We start from the raw sequence: 23,055 nt of genomic DNA, 5'->3' as shown, positions 1-23,055 counted from the left end.
GGTGGGGGCTGCACTTAGAGCAAAAGGACTGCAGGGCGCAGGCCCTGTGTCAGGGGTTGAGTGTTGACCTACCTACAAGCCAAGAGCTCACAGTTCCATTCCTGATCATTTGTCCAGGTTGGGGCTTGATCCCCACTGGGGGGCGAGCAGGGGCAGCCAATGGATGATTCTCTCTCATCATTGATGTTTCTCTCTCCTCCTTCCTCTCTTAAATCAATAAAAAAGATATTTTTTTAAAAAAGACTGTCCGCCCCACCTACACTTACTCTTTTTTTTTCCAATCCTCACTCAAAGATTTTTTTTTAATTAAATCTTTATTGTTCAGATTATTACATTTGTTCCTCTTTTTTCCCCCCATAACTCCCCTCCTCCCAGTTCCCGCCCCACCCTCCGCCCTCACTCCTCACCCACTGTCCTCATCCATAGGTGCACGATTTTTGTCCAGTCTCTTCCCGCATCTCCCACACCCCTTTCCCCCCCAAGAATAGTCAGTCCATTCCCTTTCTATGTCCCTGATTCTATTATATTCACCAGTTTATTCTGTTCATCAGATTATTTATTCACTTGATTCTTAGATTCACTTGTTGATAGATGTGTATTTGTTGTTCATAATTTGTATCTTTACCTTTTTCTTCTTCTTCCTCTTCTTAAAGGATACCTTTCAGCATTTCATATAATCCTGGTTTGGTGGTGATGAACTCCTTTAGCTTTTCCTTATCTGTGAAGCTCTTTATCTGACCTTCAATTCTGAATGATAGCTTTGCTGGATAAAGTAATCTTGGTTGTAGGTTCTTGGCATTCATCACTTTGAATATTTCTTGCCACTCCCTTCTGGCCTGCAAAGTTTCTGTTGAGAAATCCGCTGACAGTCGTATGGGTATTCCCTTGTAGGTAACTGATTTTCTTTCTGTTGCTGCTTTTAAGATTCTCTCTTTGTCTTTTGCTCTTGGCATTTTAATTATGATGTGTCTTGGTGTGGTCCTCTTTGGTATTCTTTTTGTTTGGGGTTCTCTGCACTTCCTGGACTGTAAGTCTATTTCTTTCACCAGGTGAGGGAAGTTTTCTGTCATTATTTCTTCAAATAGGTTTTCAATATCTTGCTCTCTCCCATCTTCTGGCACCCCTATAATTCTGATGTTGGTACACTTGAAGCTGTCCCAGAGGCTCCTTACACTATCTTCGTGTTTTCGGATTCTTTTTTCATTTTGCTTTTCTGGTTGTGTGTTTTTTGCTTCTTTGCATTTCAAATCTTTGCCTTGATTCCTGCGCTCCTCTGGTCTGCTGTTGGGAGTCTGTATAGTATTCGTTATTTCAGTCCGTGTATGCTTAATTTCTAGTTGGTTCTTTATCATAACATCGAGGGTCTCATTAGATTTCTTGAGGATCTCACTACATTTATCGGCGGCTTCTAGACAGTTCTTAAGAGACCTTAAAAGTGTGGTTCTGAACTCAATATCCTTCATTGACAGTTTTGTCCTGTTTCTTTGTCTCCGCATTTTTTATGCTTTCTTGGTGCACCCCCTAGTGGTCTTTGTGCGCAGTCTTGTTGTAGTTAAGCCTTGATTGTTGACGGCAATACCGGGGGTGATTTGACCTCCCGGCTAACTGGCTATGAGAGTCCGCTGTGTCTGCAGTGGGAGGGCTTCTGTGCTGGATCTCTAGGGCGGTGCTAATCTAGCGTTTGCCTGAGGCTATCCGGCAAATGGCTCTGCGAAGGGCTTGGGCGGGGCGGGTCCCCGGGGATATACAGGGGGGGCTGGAGAGAGCAGTTATGGCGGCTCTCAGTTCCGTCCCCAGAGGCTCTGCCTCTCAGAGTCCCAGCAACCGCTGCAAACCTCGGAGAGAAAGCTGCCTTCGATTTCCGACCGAAGCCAGACAGTCCCACTTCTCCCGTTTGAGTCTGGGTCCCTAGAGACTCGCCCGGATCTGGAGCTCAGAGTCTGAAACTCCCTCCCGATTGAAAACAACAACCGCGCCCTCCGCCTCCAGCCCGCTCCGCGCGCACTCCGAAACTGAGTATTTCACTTCAGCACTGCGCCTCCTCTGAGTCTGGGTATGATATTCTCTTTCCTCCTCGTTGTAGAATTTCCACTGAGCCAGCCTTCCTGTGGTTCTGGATGATGTCCGTTCCGTCTTTTAGTTGTTTTTTGAAGTGGTTGTTTGAGGCAGCAATCTCCGGCATTAACCGATGCCGCCATCTTGGTTTCTCCTCAAAGATGTTTTTTCCATCGATTTTTTAGCGAGAGAGGAAGGAAGAAGGGAGACGAGGGGAGAGAGGGAGAAACGTCCATGTGAGAGACACATTGACGAGGTTCGGGCACTTGACCGGGAATCACAACCGATGCCCTGAGGTCCACAGGCTGGGCTCTGTCCACTGAGCCATCCCCTCCCCCAGGCTGTGACCCCTTCAGCTTCCTGTGGGGCAGCTCCTCCCCAGGCTTCTCCTCTCTGCCTCGCGGGTGCCCCCTGGCGGTTGGGCAGGCTCACTGCTCAGCCCTGTGACCTGCTGGGAAGGTCAGGCCACAGGGAGGTGCCCAGGGCTGAGCCCAGCAGTGAATCCGCAGCCTCCTGGCTGCTCCCCGGGGTCCTCCCCCCACAGGGCTCCCCAGATCCTCCCCCCACAGGGCTCCCCAGATCCTCCCCCCACAGGGCTCCCAGGCCCCTCCCCCCACAGGGCTCCCCGGCCCCTCCCCCCACAGGGCTCCCCGGCTCCTCCCCCCACAGGGCTCCCCGGCCCCTCCCCCCACAGGGCTCCCCGGCTCCTTCCAGGCCTTGGGCTCCCTTGTGAGGATCCCTGAGAGGAGGAGGGAAGCTGGGGCTCCACTGACTCTGCTGCCTTCTTCCCGGACCACAGAACAGCGGGCCTGGACCTCACCCTGAGGCCACAGTCCCCGCCATGAGGTGAAGGTTCGCCCCGGAGAGCTCTGGGTGTGGGTCCCTGGCAGACGGGGCGGGAGAGAAGGCAGACGGGGACGATTACATGGGTTCACCCAGCCCCGCTCACCCGAGGGTTAGACGTCCCCTTTCCCACCCTGGAGCCAGGGCCCAAGGCCGCCTGGTGACCCCGTGTCGATGGTGGGTGACAAGCTGCCGGGGGTCCAGGTCAGGGGACATTGAAAAAAAACCATGACAGCCCATTTTCAAGTGTAGAGAGCGCCTGGAAAGGCCCTCGAGCTGGTGTGGTCTGAATCCAGTGACGCCTGGCAGAGCCATGCCCTGGAAACAAACCTTGCTGGAGGCAGGTGTGTTGTCGTTCTGACCTTTAGCTCAGGTGCCCAGGGGGTGGATTTCATTATCTAAATCCAACCAGGCACCAGGAACAAACTCGATTATCTGGGCCCACGCAGAAGTGATGATTACAAAGAAGCCACAAGAATGCACATATTTTCTTCATCTTAAATTTCAGGAAAGCTTCCTGGTATCCTACTGTATAACATAAACGCACTGTATCAGCTCTGAGTCCCTGTCTCTCCATCAGAGAGCAGCTGTCCCACGTGGTCCCAGCTTTGCCGACTGTGTCTGTGTCTGTCTCTTTCATTTTCTCAATCCCCACATCACCCCTACTCAGGACTCTGTCAGCTCTGTAGCTGTGATGGTTGTGGAAAGAGAGAAATATTTATACCCAGGCCAGGGAACAGCGGACAATCTGGGTGCGGGGTCAGCAGGGCCAGGTCACTCGGCTGCTTATGTAAAGACCCTAAGGGTGACCTATACCAATGGTGCCTGTGCTGACTCAGCACACGGATGTGGACACACAGACAGTGTGCCCAGGCCACAGCTACATACAACACTTTTTTCTGGCAATTTGATGCAACAAGCTGTTTTTATTCGTCCTAAGCAAACTCAGTCATAGGCACAAATTGCATGAAATTTTAAAGGGAAAAAACAGAGAGTATGGACATGCCTGCCGGCTGGCACACCCAGAATAGGCAGTGAGTAGGCAGGCAGAGATGTGAGCTCGCAGCCTGGCTGGTGTGGCTCAGTGGTTGAGCGAAATCCTATGAACCAGGAGGTCAGGGTTCAATTCCCGGTCAGGGCACAGGCCAGGGTTGTGGGGTGGATCTCCAGTGTGGGGCGTGCAGGAGGCAGCTGGTCAGTGATTCTCTCTCACAATTTTCTTCCATTGTCCTAAGACAGCGCTTCTTAAATGAATCACGTGTATGAAACTGATCCCAGTGCTGCGTGTGCTCCTGGGTCCGTGTGGGCCTCGGCTCTCACATTTCTATGTTTGTATGTGTGTGTCTGTACATACACATACATATATGTACATGTCTACATATATATGCATATTCTACATGTATAGGCTATATGTGTTGGGTTTTTTCTATTTATCTTTTTGTTTAGTTTTAGAAATTTTAAAATAAAAAATTTTATTTTTAAAAATAAATTTTTTATTGACTTCAGAGAGAAAGGGAGAGGGAGAGAGAGATAGAAACATTAATGATGAGAGAGAATCATTGATCCGCTGCCTCCTGCATGCCCCACACTGGAGATAGAGCCCACAACCCAGGCATGTGTCCTGACCTGCAATCGAACCCTGACCTCCTGGTTCATAGGTCGATGCTCAACCACTGAGCCACACCGGCCGGGCTTCCAATGATTTTTTAGAGAGAGGAAGGGAGGGGGGAGAGAGAAACACACACACATTGATTGGTAGAGTTACCTGCCCTGGACCAAGATAGAACCTGGGAACCTTCTATCCACAGGCCAAACCTTTATCCACTGAACCAAACCGGTGGGCAACATAGTTTATTTTATTTTATTTTATTTTATTCTTTAAGTTCTAGGGAATAGAGTTTACTGTGGCAGAGCGTGTTACGCACAATTGAAGGTGCGGACATTGGTAACATCACTGCATCGTCCATCGAGTACACGTGTGACAGGTTTCCTGCGTTCCGGTTCCCACCATCACCTGCACGGCTTCCTCACTCTGACCCGTGGACGTTTAACCCGACGGCTCCTGCTGACGCTCTGGTTCCAAACAAAACTGTGCATAAGCTTCTGGGTCCACCTCATCGTCAATATCATCCAAGTACGGTCACCACCCCGGACACACCTGCTCCATTTTCTTCACAATCTGGAAAAAGAGTCTGCTCTTCAAGTCACTCTTTTTAGTTTTTAATAAATCTTTATTGTTGAAAGTATCACATGTGTCCTTCACACACACACACACACACACACACACACACACACACCCCGCCCTCAGGTCACTCCTGATTGAATCCGGGTCGCCGGGAACAGCTACAGGGAGAGGAGCACCATCCGCTGGACCCAGTGGCGGTTCCGTCACAAACAGTCGGGATCATTCTCAGGTGCTGCTTCTCTCGGATGCTGAGGTGACAGGGCCTCTCCCCCAGTCACTTGACCGGAGCTCTACAAGCTTCAAGAGCATGTGCCTCACGCCTTCACTGCAGGGCGCGTCCAGGACGATGTTTCCAATCCTCTGGATAACCTCGTCCATGTCCGTCCTTCCATTTCCCTTCCAGGCATCTTCCAAGGCAGGCCCTGTCAACTTCAGGAATTTTACTGCACAAATTAGGTTATCGTCCACAGGGTGAGAAAGGAGGGCTTCCAACAACCCCCGGAGAGCAGCTACTCGAGCCTCTGTATTTGCCCCTTCGATCTCCAGCGGAAGATAAAGTTCTCCCAGAAAGAGCACGAACCCGTGGAATCGTTTCCGAGCTGCTTCATCCCCCTTGGCAGCTTGATCTCTAGGCTCATAATCAGCCTGACACCTTTGAAGGAGCACATCGTAGAAGCTGCCCCTCTGTGAGCGAATGGTCAGGTGACGGGACAGGTAACCACACAGGCGAGCTCCCCTGCAGCGGAGCTTGCGCTCGGACGTGGCCTGTTGGTAAATGAGGTCCACCAGTTCTTCCAAAGCCTCGTCCGTGGTGACCTGGCCACTCAGGGTCTCTGCAAACTGCTCCATGTCAGTTTCACAACAGCCAGGCTGCTCTGTCAGATGGTCCAAGAAATCCCAAACGAATACGGACAGAGAGAGACCATCCTCGTGGGGTCCTGGTAATTAGAAGAACCTCAAGGGTAGATTTCAGGGCGCTGGCTGTCAGCGTGGGCATTCACATGGTAAAGAGGACCACCTGGGGTTTACCCCATGCGAATGAGGACTCCCAGTTCTGATGGGGGATGCGGTCCTGGTGTCTCCTTTGTTCCAAGAATGTCCCCTGAGAGGGTGGGGAAGAGGTGGCTGGCGCTTACTGCCAGGACCCTCCCCCACAAACACACAAAGAGCTCCCGGGGGCTGTGTGCACCCCACCCTGCAGGCCCGGGATGGCTTCGGGGGTCAGGGCTGGAAGCAGGCCTCACTCCCAACACAGTTTATTTTAGATAAGACCAGCCTGTGTTCTTGTTACAGTAAATATTTAGAAATGTGTAAAATGCTTAAAAAATGTCTAAAAATGCTGATAAGGTTTGAAAGGTTTGAGTTAACTTAAAGTGTGATATTAAAGACACATTACCCACTGCTCTGAAGTGTGTTACCCCACAGACGAGGATGTGAACTTCAGTTACTGACTCCGAGTGACTTGCTAAGATGGCCGTCTCTGTGAGTGAGGTACTCCCCTTAGATAACCAGGTAGCCCTTTGCCGTGTTTGAGACAAACATGTGTTCATTGGCTTTCTTCATTGATAACCACCTGAACTGCTGCGGGTACGAAACAGGCTTTAAAAATGAGTCCTTCCCTAACTGGTTTGGCTCAGTGGATAGAGCGTCCATCTGCGGACTGAAGGGTTCCAGGTTCGATTCCGGTCAAGGGCATGTACCAGGGTTGCGGGCACATCCCCAGTAGGAGATGCGCAGGAGGCAGCTGATCGATGTTTCTCTCTCATCGATGTTTCTAACTCTCTATCTCTCTCCCTTCCTCTCCGTAAAAAATCAATAAAATATATTTTTTTTAAAAAATGGGTCCTGACCAGCCAACAGGGCTCACGGTTGAGACAGGCACAAAGGCACGTCCTTCTGCCAGTCCTGCCAGTGACACCGCTCCACGCTCCCCTCTCCCTGCCAGACGACAGAAGAACGGCTAGTACCTCCGGATCGAGAGGCGACCGAGCTCTGAAGTCAATAAAAATATATTTCCCCCCTTTTGTGAAGTGTAACAAACACAACTTGGGCGCGCGGCGGCGGCGCGGAGCCTGCCAGCCGAGGGCGGCGGGAGCACCAATCAGCGCGCGCCTGCGCTCTATATATTCGGCGGCGGCCGGCGCTGCGCCATCGGCGCTTCGCCACTTTCGCCAACTCTTCCTAGACCTTCGCCATCGCCATCGCCATCGCCATCGCCATCGCCATGTCGGAGACCGCTCCCGCCGCGCCCGCCGCCGCGCCCCCCGCGGAGAAGACCCCCGTGAAGAAGAAGGCGGCCAAGAAGCCCTCCGGGGTGCGCCGCAAGGCGTCCGGGCCGCCCGTGTCCGAGCTCATCACCAAGGCGGTCGCCGCCTCCAAGGAGCGCAGCGGCGTGTCGCTGGCCGCGCTCAGGAAGGCGCTGGCGGCCGCGGGCTACCACGTGCGGCATTTATTTTTCCTGTAACTGCAAAGACGCCGCGTCCAGGGGCCCCCAACTCCCCCGACTCCCAGGCAAGTCCAGGACCATCGGAGACCACTTTCTGTTTTTCTCCTGCAAGTCCACGGCGTGTAGAATTATTTCACACCGTCACTCCCTTTCTTTAGTTATTGGCCACTGGAATATGCACTTACGTGTTTGCTCATTCGCTGGGAAGTCAGTCTGTCTGTCTCTTGTCCCATTGGGTTTCTTTTCTTACATATAATAGAAAATTAACCTTATATTTATCTCCTGATAGTTTTCTAATAGGGTTTTTTTTCTATATTTTCTTTGTCTGTGATGTAGTTTCCACTTATATGTATTATACATCACAAGTCGTTAAATATATGTACTTTTGAATATTCAATGTTTTCATGACAAACAATGCAATGGTTACACCATGTTTCGTTTCTGCCTTTTGCTTTAAAAAGAACAGCCGTGTGACACAGAACCGTGCGATGCTCTGTGGAATCTGGGGCCCTCACCTGGGTCGGTCGCCCAACTGAAAGTAGAAAAGTTCTCCAGACAAGACGCCGTCGAGAACTAAATCGACCAGATTAAGGACACCCGGCGTGGCTGGCACACGCACTAACCAGTCGTCTTCACCGGTGAGCCTCAATATTTGCCTTTAGAAAACCCTGGATTGAAAAGCACCTAGAGCCTGGGTTTCAGGGGTGGCTCCCCATTTCCCCGTGAGGGAAGCCATCGGGCACACGCGACGTGACGCGAGTGAATGCGGTATCTTTGCATGTGCAGTCCCATCGGGGCCCTGGCAACCCCATGAGGCAGAACTGTCTTTAATGTTCAGGTTGAAGGAAGGTAGGCAGGGAGGGCTCTCAGGCCTTAAGCGGGGCACCCCAGTGCCCGTGTATAGAGATGGCTCCTTGCTTTGGAGCTGGGCAGGGACAGTGTGGATCTCAGCGGTATCTTGGGATCCTTCTCCCGCCCCTGACAGCCCGAGAACCACGGAAGCAGGCCAATTTGTTCCTCAACGCGCCAGCCATGTTCCTTCCAACACGTTCATTATATTTTTAAGTTATTGCTTGTGAGCAATTCAGCCTCCTTATGGGGTCGCCTTGCGGTCCAGACCCTGAGCACAGAGCTTGCCAGGCCTTGTGCGGGCGTTCCTGCCTCCAGGAGTTCAGCATTTCCTCTCTCCCTCCCTCCCTCCCTCCCTCTCTCCCTCCCTCCCTCCCTTCCTCCCTCTCACCCGAGCTTTCCATTGATTTTCAGAGAGAGTGAAAGATAGAAAGACAGAATTATTGATGTGAGAAAAGCATATCTATTGGTTGCCTCCTGCACGGGCCCCAACCAGAGAGGAATGTGCCAACTGGGCATGTGCCCTTGGTGGGAATGGAACCATGAGACCCTAGTTCATAGGTCAACACTCAACCACTGAGCCGCACGGGCCGGGTGTGGCTCAGATTATTAATCAACGGGTCAGTGGCTAAAAGACTCACCGCTAGTTTGGTTTTTCTGTTCTTTGCTGCAAATCCCGCCCCACGCCACCCCACCCGGCCGCCAAGCTCAAACCATGTCAAACACACTGGGGCGGACTTGGGCCTCCTGACCTCGGTCACCCCACCAGTCACCCCAGGACATCTGGGAATCAAAGCTCTGAATCCTGAAAAGGGGGATGGAGAGGCCAAGGGTCAAACTGACCCCCTGTGGTATTTTTACAGTCTTTTTTATATATATATTTTATTGATTTCAGAGAGGAAGGGAGAGGGAGACAGAAACATCAACAAGAAAACAAATCACGGATTGGCTGCCTCCTGCACAGCCCAACTGGGGATCGAGCCCGTAACCCGGGCAGGAATAGAACCGTGACCTGGTTCATAGGAGGACACTCAACCACTGAGCCACCCAGCCCAGCTTTATCTCTGTATGTCCATCCCCGCCCCCCGCCCCCTGCAGATGTATCCAGGACCCACTCCCAGCCCGGCACTGCCCTGGGGCAGGAAACAGCATGGAGAGCACAGGCCCGAATCCCGCCCTCGGCCCTCACACTCATTCTCTCCTGGTTCAGCCACAGGCGGCTGCTGCTCTCCTCACTTGTCCAGGCTGGGCAGGAACAGGGGGGAATACGGGTAAACCTGGAGATAGGGCCGCAGGGCGTCCGGGAAGGAGGCCCTGGGGAAGGTGAACATGTGGGAGCCCGAGGTCCCGCTGTAGAAGGACACAAGCCCGACCTCGCAGTCCAGGAGAACCCCGACGACCAGGGGCCGCTCCTGCAGGCGCAGGGGCGTGCGCGGCCAGGTCAGCGCCACGTAGCCGTCCTTGGCGCACAGCCGAAGGGCCCAGAAGCCGGTCTCGGGCCTCTGCGTGGTCCCCCCGAGCCTCTGCACGCTCTCCAGGCAGACGCCCACGTCCCAGCCCGTGCCCTCGCCCACGTCCACCTCGAAGTACTGCCGCCCCGACGCGAAGCTCTGCCGGCCCAGGATACAGGGCGAGGCCATGAACCTCCGGGGAGAGAGTTCCGCCTCGCGCTGGGGGCCCCGCGTCACTTGTCTCTGATCCTGGGACAGAATTAGTTCCGGATGCGCTGTTTCTGGATCCAGAGTCACACCGACTGCAAGGGAGGGAGGAAAACAAAGATTTGGTTTTTGCTTGCTGAGAACAGTTCCCTTTCTTTTATTATGTTTTATTATGTATTTATTTTTATGCAGGGGTTTTATTTGCTTGTTTGTTTTTCAACCCTCGTCCAAGAATATTTTTCCTTTGATTGATTTTTATTATTATTTTAAAATATATTTTTATTGACTTCAGAGAGGAAGGGAGAGGGAGAGAGATAGAAACATCCATGATGGGAATCATGGATCAGCTACCTCCTGCATGCCCCACATGGGACCGAGCCCACAACCCAGCTCTGTGCCCTGACTTGGAATCAAACCCCAACCTCCTGGGGGGGGGGGTGCTCGGGCAACCGCTAGGGCAGCACAGTTTATTTTATTTTATTTTATTTTATTCTTTAAGTTCTAGGGAATAGAGTTTAAGTGGCAGAGAGTGTTACACACGACTGGAGGTGCGGACATTAGTGACATCTCTCTGCGTCCTCCATCGGGAACAAGTGTGACAGGTTTCCTGCGTCCGGTTCCCACCATCACCTGCACGGCTTCCTCACTCTGACCCGTGGATGTTTAACCCGACGGCTTCTGCTGACGCTCTGGTTCCAAACAAAACTGTGCATAAGCTTCTGGGTCCACCTCATCCTCAATATCATCCAAGAACGGTCACCACCCCGGACACACCTGCTCCATTTTCTTCATAGTCTGGAAAGAGTCCTCTCTTTCAAGTCACTCTTTTTTGTTTTTAATAAATCTTGATTGTTTAAAGTATCACATACGTCCTCCCCCCTCCCCTCCCGCCCTCAGGTCACTCCTGAGTGAATCGTGGTCGTCGGGATCAGCTGCAGGGAGAGGAGCAGCATCCGCTGGACCCAATGGCGGTTCCGTCACAAACAGTCGGGATCATTCTCAGGTGCTGCTTCTCTCGGATGCTGAGGTGACAGGGCCTCTCCCCCATACACTTGACCGGAGCTCCACAAGCGTCAAGAGCATGTGCCTCATGCCTTCACTGCAGGGCACGTCCAGGGCGACGTTTCCAATCCTCTGGATAACCTCGTCCATGTCCGTCCTTCCCTTTCCCTTCCAGACATCTTCCAAGGCGGGCCCTGTCAACCTCAGGAATTTTACTGCACAAATTAGGTTATCGTCCACAGGGTGAGAAAGGAGGGCTTCCAACAACCCCCGGAGAGCAGCTACTCGAGCCTCTGTATTTGCCCCTTCGATCTCCAGTGGAAGATAAAGTTCTCCCAGAAAGAGCACGAACCCGAGGAATCGTTTCCGAGCTGCTTCATCCCCCTTGGCAGCTTGATCTCTAGGCTCATAATCAGCCTGACATCTTTGAAGGAGCACTTGGCGGAAGCTGCCCCTCTGTGAGTGAATGGTCAGGTGACGGGACAGGTAAGCACACAGGCGAGTTCCCCCGCAGCGGAACTTGCGCTCGGACGTGGCCTGTTGGTAGATGAGGTCCACCAGTTCTTCCAAAGCCTCGTCCGTGGTGACCCGGCCACTCAGGGTCTCTGCAAACTGCTCCATGTCAGTTTCACAACTGCCAGGCTGCTCTGTCAGATGGTCCAAGAAATCCCAAATGAATACGGACAGAGGGAGACCATCCTCCAGGTTTCTGGTGATTAGAAGAACCTCAGGGGTAGAATTCAGGGGGCTGGCAGACAGCGTGGGCGTTCACAGGGGAGCGGCGACCACCGGAGACTCTGACTCCCAGTTCTGCTGGGATCTCGTTTGTTCTAAGAATGTCCCTTCAGAGGGTGGGAAAGGACCAGCTGCAAGTTTCTTCCCAGGATCCTCCCTTGCGGACACACAAAGGGTTTCTGTGGGCCGTGCCCACGCACCCTGCGGCCCTGGGTGGCTTTCGGGGGTCGAGGTTGGAGGCGAACCCCACTGCCAACACAGTTTCTTTGAGAGAAGACCAGTCTGTGCTCTGGAGTCTGAGCGATGTTTCGGACCAGTGAGGGGAGCACAGGGCTGTGACCATAAAGTAGAAACCCTCCCATTTGTCCCCGTAACCCGTGGGGTGGAGGTTGCACTGAGCTCGGTCCCCGAAGCACTTAGCATCGCCCTCACGTACCTTGATGGCTCCTCAAATGTTTGCTCAGGTCAAAGTAGAGCTCGGGGACCTCGCATTCGGTCTCAATCTCCAAGGACAGGGCCTCCGGCATCTCCAGCCGCACAGCCTGGCTCCTGGGGGAGCAGAGGCCAGAGATGCTCAGCGGGGCACCCCGTGGCTCCGCACCCCACTCCCCCTGGTCCTTCCTTCAGCACTCACCTGCTCAGGGCGCCCTTCACGTCCTGCGGGAAACGAAGGCACAGGTGAGTGTGGGAACACCATGCTGATGGGGTGCTGCTCCCTCCCAGAGGCACAGGGCAAGCCCAGCCTTGGGTTCGGACAGTCAGCACAGCAGGACACCTCTCAGCCTCCGAGCCTGGCGCCCTCCTTGCTGAGGTGCTGGGGAGCCTGCGGCTGCTTAGGGGCGTGGAGAGCCCTCCACGCTCCCTCTGGCCTCACCTCCCTCAGAGCGCACCTGCCAGAGGCCCCCTGTCACAAAGCCTCTCGGCCGTGGGTGGGTGCCCAGCGCCCAGACTGGGCCCTGAGGTGGCCGCCACAGTGACCAGTGGGCAGAGCAGCCATGAGACATGGTCACCCTGAGGGGCGCCCTCCACTTCCACCCGCCGGACCTGGGACCAGCAGCTGGGAGGTAGGGGGAGGTTCACCTTCCTGAGGCTAAAAGTGAAGCATAGTAACCTCCATCTCGTATAGAAAACTGCTGTTAAAATTCTCTGCTGCTGTGAGATAATCCCTTGTTCTGTAAGCTCTGTCATTATAAACTCTGTCACTTTAAGACAGTCTGTTATTCTGTAAAATGACTTTGTTTTTAGTTCAAATAATAGAAAAATATCAACTTAACTGTCTGACCTTGCCAACTAGCCATCCAATGTAATAGCCTAAAATAGACTAATCCTGATAATGTGCCGTGCACAAACTCATTATGTACTCAAGGTTACAACTGTCTGTAACATTAACTCACAGAGAGCCCTTTGTAATATCTGCAAACAAAGCGGCTCAAAAGGTATAAAGACGGGAAACTTCCTGAATGAGTTGCTCAGAGATTTGGAAAGAGACACCTCCCTCTGGGCCCCACACGATAAAGGACTCCTAGTTAATTGGCTCATTAAGGTCTCTTGTCTGTCATTCGATGATTTACCATAAACAGAAGGAGGGCCCATCAGCCCAGGCTCACCATCACTCATGGGGCGGCCCCACCTGGTCCCCGCCATCGCCTGACCTTCAGGATTCTGTGTCCCTGGACACAGGCACGTGGGAGCGGAAGCCATCCCCTGAGCCTGTTCGGCCGAGGAACCCACCCCCTCTACCTACAGGGGGGATTTCATTTTTCTTGATCCTCACCCGAGGATAATTTTCCATTGATTTTTAGGAAGAGGGGGAGGGGGAGGGAGAGACAGAGAGAAACATCGATGTGAGAGAAACACATTGACTGGTTACCTCCTGCACAAGCCCTGACCACGGCCTGGACCAGGGAGGAGCCTGCAACTGAGGTACGTGCCCTTGACCAGAATGGAACCCTGCACCCTTCGGTCCTCAAGCTGATGCTCTATCCACTGAGCAACACTGGATTTTTGAGCTAAATCACAATTTTCTGATTTATACACAGAACGCTGGAGACCAGTGGAAGCCACCCTGTAGATTTTATCTGTTCAATATTCTAAAAGGAATAGCCTTAGCCCAGCTGGTGTGGCTCAGTGCTTGAGCATCAACCTATAAACCAGGAAGTCAGGGTATGATTCCCTGTCAGGGCACATGTCCAGGTTGCAGGCTCAATCAATGATTCTCTCTCATCATTGATGTTTCTATCTCTCCCTCTCCATTCCTCTCTCAAATCAAATTTAAAAAAAAACACGTTAAAAAATGATAAGAAATAAAAATAAAAGAAATATGCCTTTATGCCCTAGCTGGTTTAGCTCAGTGGATAGAGCGTCGGCCTGTGGACTGAAGGGTCCCAAGTTCAATTCAGGTCAAGGGCACACGCCTTGGTTGCAGGCTTGATCTCAGGCCTAGAGCTGGGCACCTATGCAGGCAACCAATCAATGTGTCCCTCTCCCATTGACATTTCTCTCTGTCTCTCCCTCTCCCTTCCACTCTCTAAAACCAAAGGAACAATATCCTGGAATGAGGATTAACAAAATGACTAAATAAGAATAAAAGAAATCTCCCTTTGACTCCCCCACACTGATGTGCCACCGCAGAGGCAGGCAGGCGGTCCTCTGTTCCCATGGCCCCCCCCAAACCCCCCAGCAGCTCAGGACCCGCTCCCAGTGGCTCCTCCCAGGCACAGCCTCACCTGCAGCAGCTTCTGGACGGAGCCCTGGCATCGCTCCTCCAGCTCCCGGATGTGGCTCTCGAGCTGGCGGCTCTGCTGGTCCAGGTCGGCCTCACTGACCCTCAGTCTCTGCAGAGTGCGCTCTTCCTCGCTCTCCAGTCTCCACAGGAACGACCTCTCCTCCTCCCTCAGGAAGCTGTGCAGGTTCTGGAAGCCCGCCTGGATTTTCTGTCTCTGAGCCTCTACCTTCTCCTACAGTCAAGAGAGGACGCTCAGCCCGGCCGGCGGGGCTCAGTGGTTGAGCGTCCACCTGTGACCCAGGAGGTCACATTGGATCCCGGTCAGGACACAGGCCCGGGTTTCAGGCTCCATCCCCTGTGGGGGGCGTGCAGGAGGCAGCCGATCCATGATTCTCTCTCTTCCTGGATGTTTCTCTCTCTCTCCCTTTGTCTCTGACATAAATACAAATATGAAATAAAGTAAAGAAAGTTGGAAAGCCAGTGGGGACGTCTCTCGGGAAACAGGCATGTGATTCTACGGCTCCAACAGGCTCTGGCCTCCTGGCCATTTCCTGCTGGAAGGAGGGGGAGGGGGGGATGAACTCTCATTAATGTGGACAAGGAGGACAATGGCTTCTTCTCGGGGCTCCACCTGCTGCTCCGGTTCAGTGACACCATCACTGTGCTTCGCCCGATCAGACCCTGCGCCTAAGAACTAGGACCAAACAGAGCTTGACACCAAGAAATCTCTGTTCTTTTTCTGTTGTTGTCGTTAATCCTCAGCCCAGGATATTCTCTCCATTGATTGTTAGAGAGAGGGGAGTGGCACGGAGGGAGGGTGGGGAGAGAGAGAGGAACATCAATGTGAGAGAGACATGGACTGTTGCCTCCTGCACACGCCTGAGCCCAGGGGGGTGCCCTCCAGTGGCCAAGGCGAGAGCCCCCCATTCTCACCTTCCACTCGGCCATCTGCTTCACCGTGAATGCTTTCTGGTTCGTGCATTCCTCTTCCAGTTTCCTCAGTTTCCTCACCGCTTCCTGGAGCTTTTCCTGGAGGAAGAAATGGAGTGACCCTTGCTGACCACATCTCTCTTCTCCCTCTGACGGGAAGAATCTGGATGTCAGTGCCCGGGGCTCTCTCTGTCCCTGTCACCCTGACCCTCCTCTCGGCTAATGGCCAGGACAGCCTGTGTGGGGACCTCGACTGAGCTGATGGAAGGCTCGGCGACACCTGTCTTTCCCTACACGCCTCTGCCCCCTGGCTGTGTGTTTGCCAGGGGCCCTCTCACAGGAGAGCCCTCTTTTTGCTCAGCACTCCTGCATACCGTTAATATTTTTTATTTTTTTTAAAAATCTATACTAATAAAAGGGTAATATGCAAATTGGTCACAATGCCCTCACAGTCACGACTGGACATGCTAATTAGTTGTGACCAGATATACTAATTAATCACAACCAGTATGCAAACTGACCATCACTCCAACACACAAGATGGCCTGCAGGGGAGAGCAGTTGGGGGTGAATGGGCCAGCAGGGGAACACTTAGGCGTCAATCTGGCTGGCAGGGGAGTGGTTAGGGGGTGATCAGGCCGGCAGGCAGGCGAGATTGTGAGAGGAACGCCTGACTGCCTGTTTAGGCCCCATCCCTGGAGCAGTCGAGCATCCCTCAAGGGGTCCCAAATTGGAGAGGATGCAGGCTGGGCTGAGGGACACCCCTCCCCAGTGCACAGATTTCGTGCACTGGGCCTCCAGTATGCATATATTGTAATTATTTTCAGAGGGAGAGAGAGAGAAACATCATTGATGAGAGAGAATCATGGATCAGCTGCCTCCTGCACACCCCACACTGGGGATGGAGTCCGAAACCCAGGCATGTGCCCCGACCAGGAATCCAACCGTGACCTCCTGGTTCCTAGGTTGATGCTCAACCACTGAGCCACGCTGGCCAGGCCACATGGTTAGTGTTTAGGCTCCTCAGGACTCACCTCTGGGGGGGCTCCCCGAGACCACCCGCACCTGGGTCCCCCTTCCCACCCCCCAGGCCATGGAGGCCGGCAGTCCTTCCACTGGTGCGTCTTCCCTACTGGATGGCAGGCTGCCCACGAGGTGGCTCCTTGTCCCTCTGCTTTCACTCCCGCACGGGCCCCTGCACACGGCGCCGTCTCATCACATGCACCCGAGAGGCGACAAAACGTGCAGGTGCGGCCCTGACTGGTTAGGCTCAGAGGCTAGACTAGAGCCTCAGCCTTCGGACTGAACAGTATGGGGTTGATTCTGGTCCAAGGCATGAACCTCGGCTGCCGTTTCCTGGCCCCGGTCGCAGCACCTGCAGGAGGCAACCAATCCGTGTCTCTCAGATCATTGTTCTCTCTCTTCCCCGCTCTTCCACTCTCTCTAAAAATCAATGGAAGAATAGCCTCAGGTGAGGATTATCAAACAAAACAACACACCACTCATGTGCGTTTGAGCGCATGGGGCGCTGGAGCTGGGACCAGTTCACCACGCAGCCGGGACCTGGATGAAGTCTGACCGTCCGGGGAAGGCGGGCTGGACAGCCAGGACTTGATTCAGGGAGGACCCACCCTCAACCTTCCCACCCCTCCAGGCCTTCACCCCCCCCACACACACACCTCCCCGCTAGAATAAGGACATGAGGAAAGCTAGCATTCAGGGTCCCAACCTTGGGCTCCCGGCTGGTGATGGGGGTCTCTGGGCACAAGAGGAGGCACTCACTCTGTAGCCGGGGCCCACATCCTCCACGATCGCCGTGTTATGGCCCTTGTGCCGCCCATCGCGCTCGCAGCGCCAGCAGATGAGCTGGCCCTCATCTTCGCAGAAGAGGTGCAGCCGCTCCCCGTGTTCCTGGCAGGACAGCTCCTGCTCCAGCTGCTGCTGCTGCTGCTCCTGCTCCCGGAGGGCGGCGATGAGGCTGCCCAGCTGCTTGTTGGGCCGCAGGCTGCCTCTCTGGAAGGGAGCCCTGCACTGGGGGCAGGAGAAGGTCTGCGTGTCCTGCTGGCTCCGAGGGAAGGAGAAGGTGCTCTGTTGACTCCCAGGGAAGGAGAAGGTGCTCTGCTGGCTCCGCGGGAAGGAGAAGGTGCTCTGCTGGCTCCCAGGGGAGGAGAAGGTGCTCTGCTGGCTCCCAGGGAAGGAGAAGGTGCTCTGCTGGCTCCGCAGGAAGGAGAAGGTGCTCTGCTGGCTCCCAGGGAAGGAGAAGGTGCTCTGCTGGCTCCGCGGGAAGGAGAAGGTGCTCTGCTGGCTCCCAGGGAAGGAGAAGGTGCTCTGCTGGCTCCCAGGGAAGGAGAAGGTGCTCTGCTGGCTCCCAGGGGAGGAGAAGGTGCTCTGCTGGCTCCCAGGGGAGGAGAAGGTGCTCTGCTGGCTCCCAGGGGAGGAGAAGGTGCTCTGCTGGCTCCCAGGGGAGGAGAAGGTGGGCGTGTCCCTCTGGCTCTGCTGGGAGGAGGAGCTCAGGCTCATGAAGCCCAGGAGACAGACCTGGCAGTAGCTGTGGCCGCAGCTGATGCTCACAGGCTCAGCCATTAGGTGCAGGCAGATGGAGCAGGTGGCCTCCTCCCGCATCTTGCTGGTGGAGGCCGACGCCATGCCTCTGCCAGAAGCTGCAATGCTGGACCAAGAGGCTCCCACAGCGCAGGCAGCACACCCACCCCGGCTTCCTGTGGACACCCGGCTGCCAGGCCCCACGGGCCTTGAGGTCTTATCTGGAGGGAAGAAAGGTCTGCAATGTGGATGCTGCAGAGAGTGCAGCTGTGCTGTGGACTAGGGTGGGGACGCCAATTCCATTGACTAAAAAGAAACAGAATTTAACATGCAGATGTAGCCTCACTGAGGATGTTTTTCCATTGATTTTTAGAGAGAGTGGTAGGGAGGGGGGAGACAGAGAGAGACACACACCCATGGGCTGCCTCCCACATGCACTCCGACCAGGGCCAGAGATGGAACCTGCAACCCAGGTACGTGCCCTTGACCGCATTCGAACCCAGGACCCTTCAGTCCGCAGGCCAATGCTCTCTCCACTGAGCCGCACCAGGTAGGACTGGTCACATTTCCATTGCTTCATGGCCACCGGGGGCTGCATGAAGCCCCAATAGAGACCATCCATCAGGGGGAAGCTGGTGCTGGAGCCCAGACACAGGGAGGGCGAGGGCGAGGCAGGATGCCCCCAGGGACCCAGTGAGGGTCCGGGGGACTCTCCCACCTGAGGAACATGAGGAATAATTGGAATAACTGGTTCCAGGACCGTTTCTTTGCAACTTAAGGAACTGGGTGGATCAGGAAGATTCCACTGAAGCAGCGACTGTGGACCTGCTGAGCCTCTGCACCCCCAGCCATTCCCCCGACGGCCCCCCACAGAGAACAGAGGCTGGGCAGCGGGCTCAGCAGTTAGAGCGTCCACTGCGCACTGACGTGTCCCGGGTTCCATTCCTGCGGTCTCTCTCTCCCCCCCCCCCCCCCCCCCGGCTGCCCTCCCTTCCTTTCTCTGGAAGAAACAATAGGAAAAATCTCCTCCAGGGAAACCCACCCAGGACGAACCCGAGGTAAACACGGCACCTGAGACCCAGTGAGTCCCTCCAGCCTCCCTCCCCTGAGAGGCGCCGGCCGGCCGGCTGGCTCAGTGGCTTAGCGTCCGCCTTTGGACCAGGAGGTCAGGGTTCCATTCCCGGTCAGCGCACATGCCTGGCTCAGAGGCTCGATCCCCAGTGGGGGGCGTGCAGGAGAAACATCATGTGTCTCTCTCTCCCTCTCCCTTCCTCTCTGAAATCCATACAAACATTTTTTTAAATAAAGGAAAGGCCTGGGCTGGACAGAGGGGCGGGTCGTGGAGGCCCAGTCAGGTGACCTCTCTCCTCCTCCAGCCAGGACTGTCTCCCAGGAGAAGTTCCAGGCACCTGCAACCCTGGGGGACGAGGGGAGGGGGAGCAAGTGGGAAGACAAAACCCCAAGATCCTCCAGAGACGACCCAGGAACCAGAGAGCGAAGGAGGGACCCTGGGACCCTGGCCCGGGCTGCAGCTCCTGGAGAGCCAGGCCTGCCCTCCTGGGGGCTGAGGGAGGCGGGCCAGTTGCAGATCCAACTTCCTGGGACCTGACAATGGAGGGAACACAACCAGGAATCCCTGAGACCACTGGACCCCTCTTCCTCTAGAGCCAGGGCAGCCCCCGGAGCCACAGAGAGTTTCTGCTCAGAGCACCTTCCTGGGCGGGTGATTTCCCGGAGACACGCTGGGGTCCTCTGTGGCTGGGCTGTGTCCCCAGGACAGGACCTGCCTTCCAGGGGCCCCGGGGGCCTGTCCGGGCCTCCACTCCCCCCGCCTCGCACCCAGATCTCCTGAGGTTGGAACAGCTTGGACTTTGGTGGAAGGGAAAGCGGCCTCGGGGAAGGGCTGCGGGCCAGGGGCCTGGAGGGACAGAGGCCCTGGTGCAGTGATGGCGAACCTTCTGAGCTCGGCGTGCCAGCATTTTGAAAAACCCTAACTTAACTCTGGTGCCGTGTCACATATAGAAAATTTTTATATTTGCAACCATAATAAAACAAAGACTTATATTTTGATATTTATTTTATATATTTAAATGCCATTTAACAAAGAAAAATCAACCCCAAAAAATGAGTTCCTGTGTCACCTCTGACTCGCATGTCATAGGTTGGCCATCACTCCCCTGGTGTCTGAAATACACCCCTCCCTGCCGCCCGGGCCCCCCACCACACCCCCCTCCCGTCCGCACACCAGGTGTCATCACCCCCCTGCGAGACCCGCCCGCACCCTCCCCAGTACCTGGGCAAACACTGAGGCCACACACTGGCTGGAAGGAGTCGCTTGGAAAAGCTGTTAGATCGGAGGGAGCCCAGGATCGGATACTTGCAGACCTGTGATGAGATAACGGCCCCTCCCTGGAATTTCTAACAGATCAGCGGGCCAGACACAGATACTGGCTTCTTCCTGAATCCACAGCGACCCCCACACAGATTCTGACTCCTCCCTGAACGCCCTGCCGACCCCTGTGGCGGAGACTTCCTCAGTTCATGTCCCTGCCCTTCACCCAACCGCAATATAGAAAAACTGCCCCCCTCCCTGTTGCCGTGAATCCACGAGCCCTCTGGGGATCGTGGGTCGCCCGGGAACACAGAATAAAACCTTTCCTTTTCTGATAGACTCGACCCTCTTTATTTCCTACGCCACCTCCTGAGCCACCTAAGCTAACAAAAGCTCCTTCCCAGGTCCTGGGCGGGACCCAAGTAGAAATGAAACTGCCAGTGGTGGGGGGCGGGGCGCTGCTGGGTTTGGGGAGGAAACCAGGAAATGCCCCTAAGGGTTTGCACTTGGCTGGGCTGGGCCCCGCAGGGCAGGGAGAGGTGGGAAGAAGTCCTTCTACAGCCACAGGAAAGGGGACAAGTCCTCACGGGACCTGGGCTCTGGGCCAGCAGGAGTGTCCGAGGTCAGCGAGCGGCACCGCCCACAGGCCCGACTGCAGCTCTTCCTGCCATGGCCACCGACCAACCCCCTCGGGGACCTTCAGCTTCTGGGCGGATGTTATTTTATTTTTTGCTATTTTTTAGGTCCCTATGCTCTCATCACTGCTCTGAAGGGGGCGGTGGAAAGGGCTGGTGACCTCCGCCCTCATTCTCCCTCTCAGCGTCGCTCTGCAGGGTCAGACACTGTCAGCATCACCACCAGTCAGCACCCAGCTGGGAGCCGGGAGCCATGGGAGGCCCCAGCCACCGTGGGGGCAGCACTGAGAGCAAAAGGACTGCAGGGCCCAGCCCGTGTGTCAGGGGTTGAGCTTCGACTTACCTACAAGCCAAGAGCTCACAGTTCCATTCCTGGTCACAGGCCCGGGTTGCGGGCGTGATCCCCAGTGGGGGGCGTGCCACACGGGTGTGGGGGGCTGAGCCCAGGGGTTCATCAGCAGCCTCCTCCCCCCACAGGGCTTCCCGGCCCCTTCCAGGCCTTGGGCTCCCTTTTGAGGATCCCTAAGAGGAGGAGGGAAGCTGGGGCTCCACTGACTCTGCTGCCTTCTTCCCGGACCACAGAGCAGCGGGCCTGGACCTCACCTTGAGGCCACAGTCCCCGCCATGAGGTGAAGGTTCGCCCCTGAGAGCTCTGGGTGCGGGTCCCTGGCAGACGGGGTGGGAGAGAAGGCAGACGGGGACGATTACATGGGTTCAACCCAGCCCCGCTCACCCGAGGGTTAGACGCCCCCTTTCCCACCCTGGAGCCAGGGCCCGAGGCCGCCTGGTGACCCCGTGCCCATGGGGGTGGCAGCTGCCGGGGGTCCAGGTGACAGCCCCCTCCCAGGCCCGGGAACAGCGGGCGACCTGGGTGCGGAGTCAGCAGGGCCAGGTCACGCGGCTGCTTATGTGACAGCCCCGAGCGTGACCTTTATCGGTGGGGCCCGTGCTGACTCAGCACACGGATGTGGACGCACAGACAGGGTGCCCTGTGCCGAGGCCACAGCTACATACAGCACTTTTTTCTGGCAATTTGGTGCAACAAATTGTTCTGATTCATCCTAAGCAAACTCAGTCAGAGGCACAAATTGCACGAATTTTTAAAGGGAAAAAACAGAGACTGTCGGGGTCCAGCCCCAGAGGTCCACTGGTTCCCAAAGGTGTGGACGGAGTCAATGAAGAATGAAGGACACGGAAACAGCATTCAGATGATCAGCATAGCCAGGTTCTCTCTTTATTCTAGGTGGACCTCCTGTGCCTGGCTGAGGCCACAGAGAGAGATCCAGAGGCAAGCTGAGCCTTTATTTTATAGTCAGAGGTAAACAAGGGAGTGGTCACCAAAGTTACACTGTTCTTGTGAATTTCACTGGTTTTGGCAGCACTTGCTGCACTTTCTCAGCCCATTAGATTCCCAGATAAGATCTAAGGAGCGTCATAAGGTCAAGCCTAATAATGCTAAGAGGACTGTGCCCTCTAAGCTGGGACTTGTTTGTGGCTTTGCCAACAGGTCAGTCTGAGGCTTAACCCTATAGCCACGCCCTACATCACACCCTTCTTTTATTTTTAAGCTACTATAATGAAAGTTTTTAAGCTACCATAATGAAAGTAAAACTTAAGCATCAAGAACAAAACTCTGGCTATTAAAACAATAACAAAACAATGCCAATGCAAAACCCAAACTACAGACACGTCAACATTTTAAAACTTAAACATAAAGCTCTGACTATTAACAAAACAATGCCAATGATTTAACATTTTTAAAACTAGTAAGAATAACAAAAAATGCCAATGCAAAACAGCAATAAGTGAGTTTCTGCTAAATGAAAGTGTCTTTTGCTGATTTACTCAGAGTCCTCGGAGTTGGCTGCGCAAGACTCTGCAGAAGACTGGCAGCGGACCAACGCTAGCCTAGCCAGACACACGGCTGAGGGAGTCGCTTCCACTCCTTGCTTTTCTGCCATCTGCTGGGCCTCCGTTGTTAACTTCTTCAGCCGACCCCCTGTTGGCACCTCGGTCCCAACCTGTGTAGCCTTCTTTTCTTCTTTTTTTCCACTTTACTGTCATCTCAGCAACTCTCAGTCTTTTGAATGAAGGGACAAGGAGCTTCTCTGGGTCCGTG

The 23,055-nt window shown here is 54.6% G+C and overlaps 2 protein-coding genes and 1 pseudogene across 3 annotated transcripts; 1 reads left to right on the top strand and 2 right to left on the bottom strand.

Annotated features, from left to right (window-relative positions):
* Positions 1-5,266: 5,266 nt before the first annotated feature.
* On the bottom strand, positions 5,267-7,309 carry LOC118673326 (annotated as a pseudogene).
* On the top strand, positions 7,251-7,721 carry LOC118673013 (histone H1.2-like). Its single transcript, XM_036343360.1, has one exon. The coding sequence runs from the start codon at positions 7,308-7,310 to the stop codon at positions 7,545-7,547; it is 240 nt and encodes a 79-aa protein (XP_036199253.1). The 5' UTR covers positions 7,251-7,307; the 3' UTR covers positions 7,548-7,721.
* A 1,600-nt stretch (positions 7,722-9,321) lies between these two features.
* LOC118673010 (E3 ubiquitin-protein ligase TRIM38-like) lies at positions 9,322-20,730 on the bottom strand. 2 transcript variants are annotated; one of them, XM_036343356.1, is made up of 7 exons: positions 20,263-20,728; positions 17,211-18,190; positions 15,432-15,527; positions 14,500-14,730; positions 12,408-12,430; positions 12,210-12,322; positions 9,322-10,131 (listed from the first exon to the last, which is right to left on the bottom strand). In XM_036343356.1, exons 2-7 carry the CDS (start codon positions 18,072-18,074, stop codon positions 9,611-9,613), a joined length of 1,848 nt encoding a protein of 615 aa, XP_036199249.1. In that variant the 5' UTR covers positions 18,075-18,190; positions 20,263-20,728; the 3' UTR covers positions 9,322-9,610. The 2 variants fall into 2 exon arrangements, with proteins under 2 accessions (XP_036199249.1, XP_036199248.1); XM_036343355.1 differs by lacking the exon at positions 9,322-10,131 and adding an exon at positions 10,925-11,685 and having other exon boundaries at positions 20,263-20,730.
* Positions 20,731-23,055: the final 2,325 nt, after the last annotated feature.

The sequence above is a fragment of the Myotis myotis genome, unplaced genomic scaffold (assembly GCF_014108235.1).
Source record: "Myotis myotis isolate mMyoMyo1 unplaced genomic scaffold, mMyoMyo1.p scaffold_m19_p_18, whole genome shotgun sequence".
In the NCBI taxonomy this organism is placed as follows: Eukaryota; Metazoa; Chordata; class Mammalia; order Chiroptera; family Vespertilionidae; genus Myotis; species Myotis myotis.
This window is presented reverse-complemented; position numbering and strand designations above follow the sequence as displayed.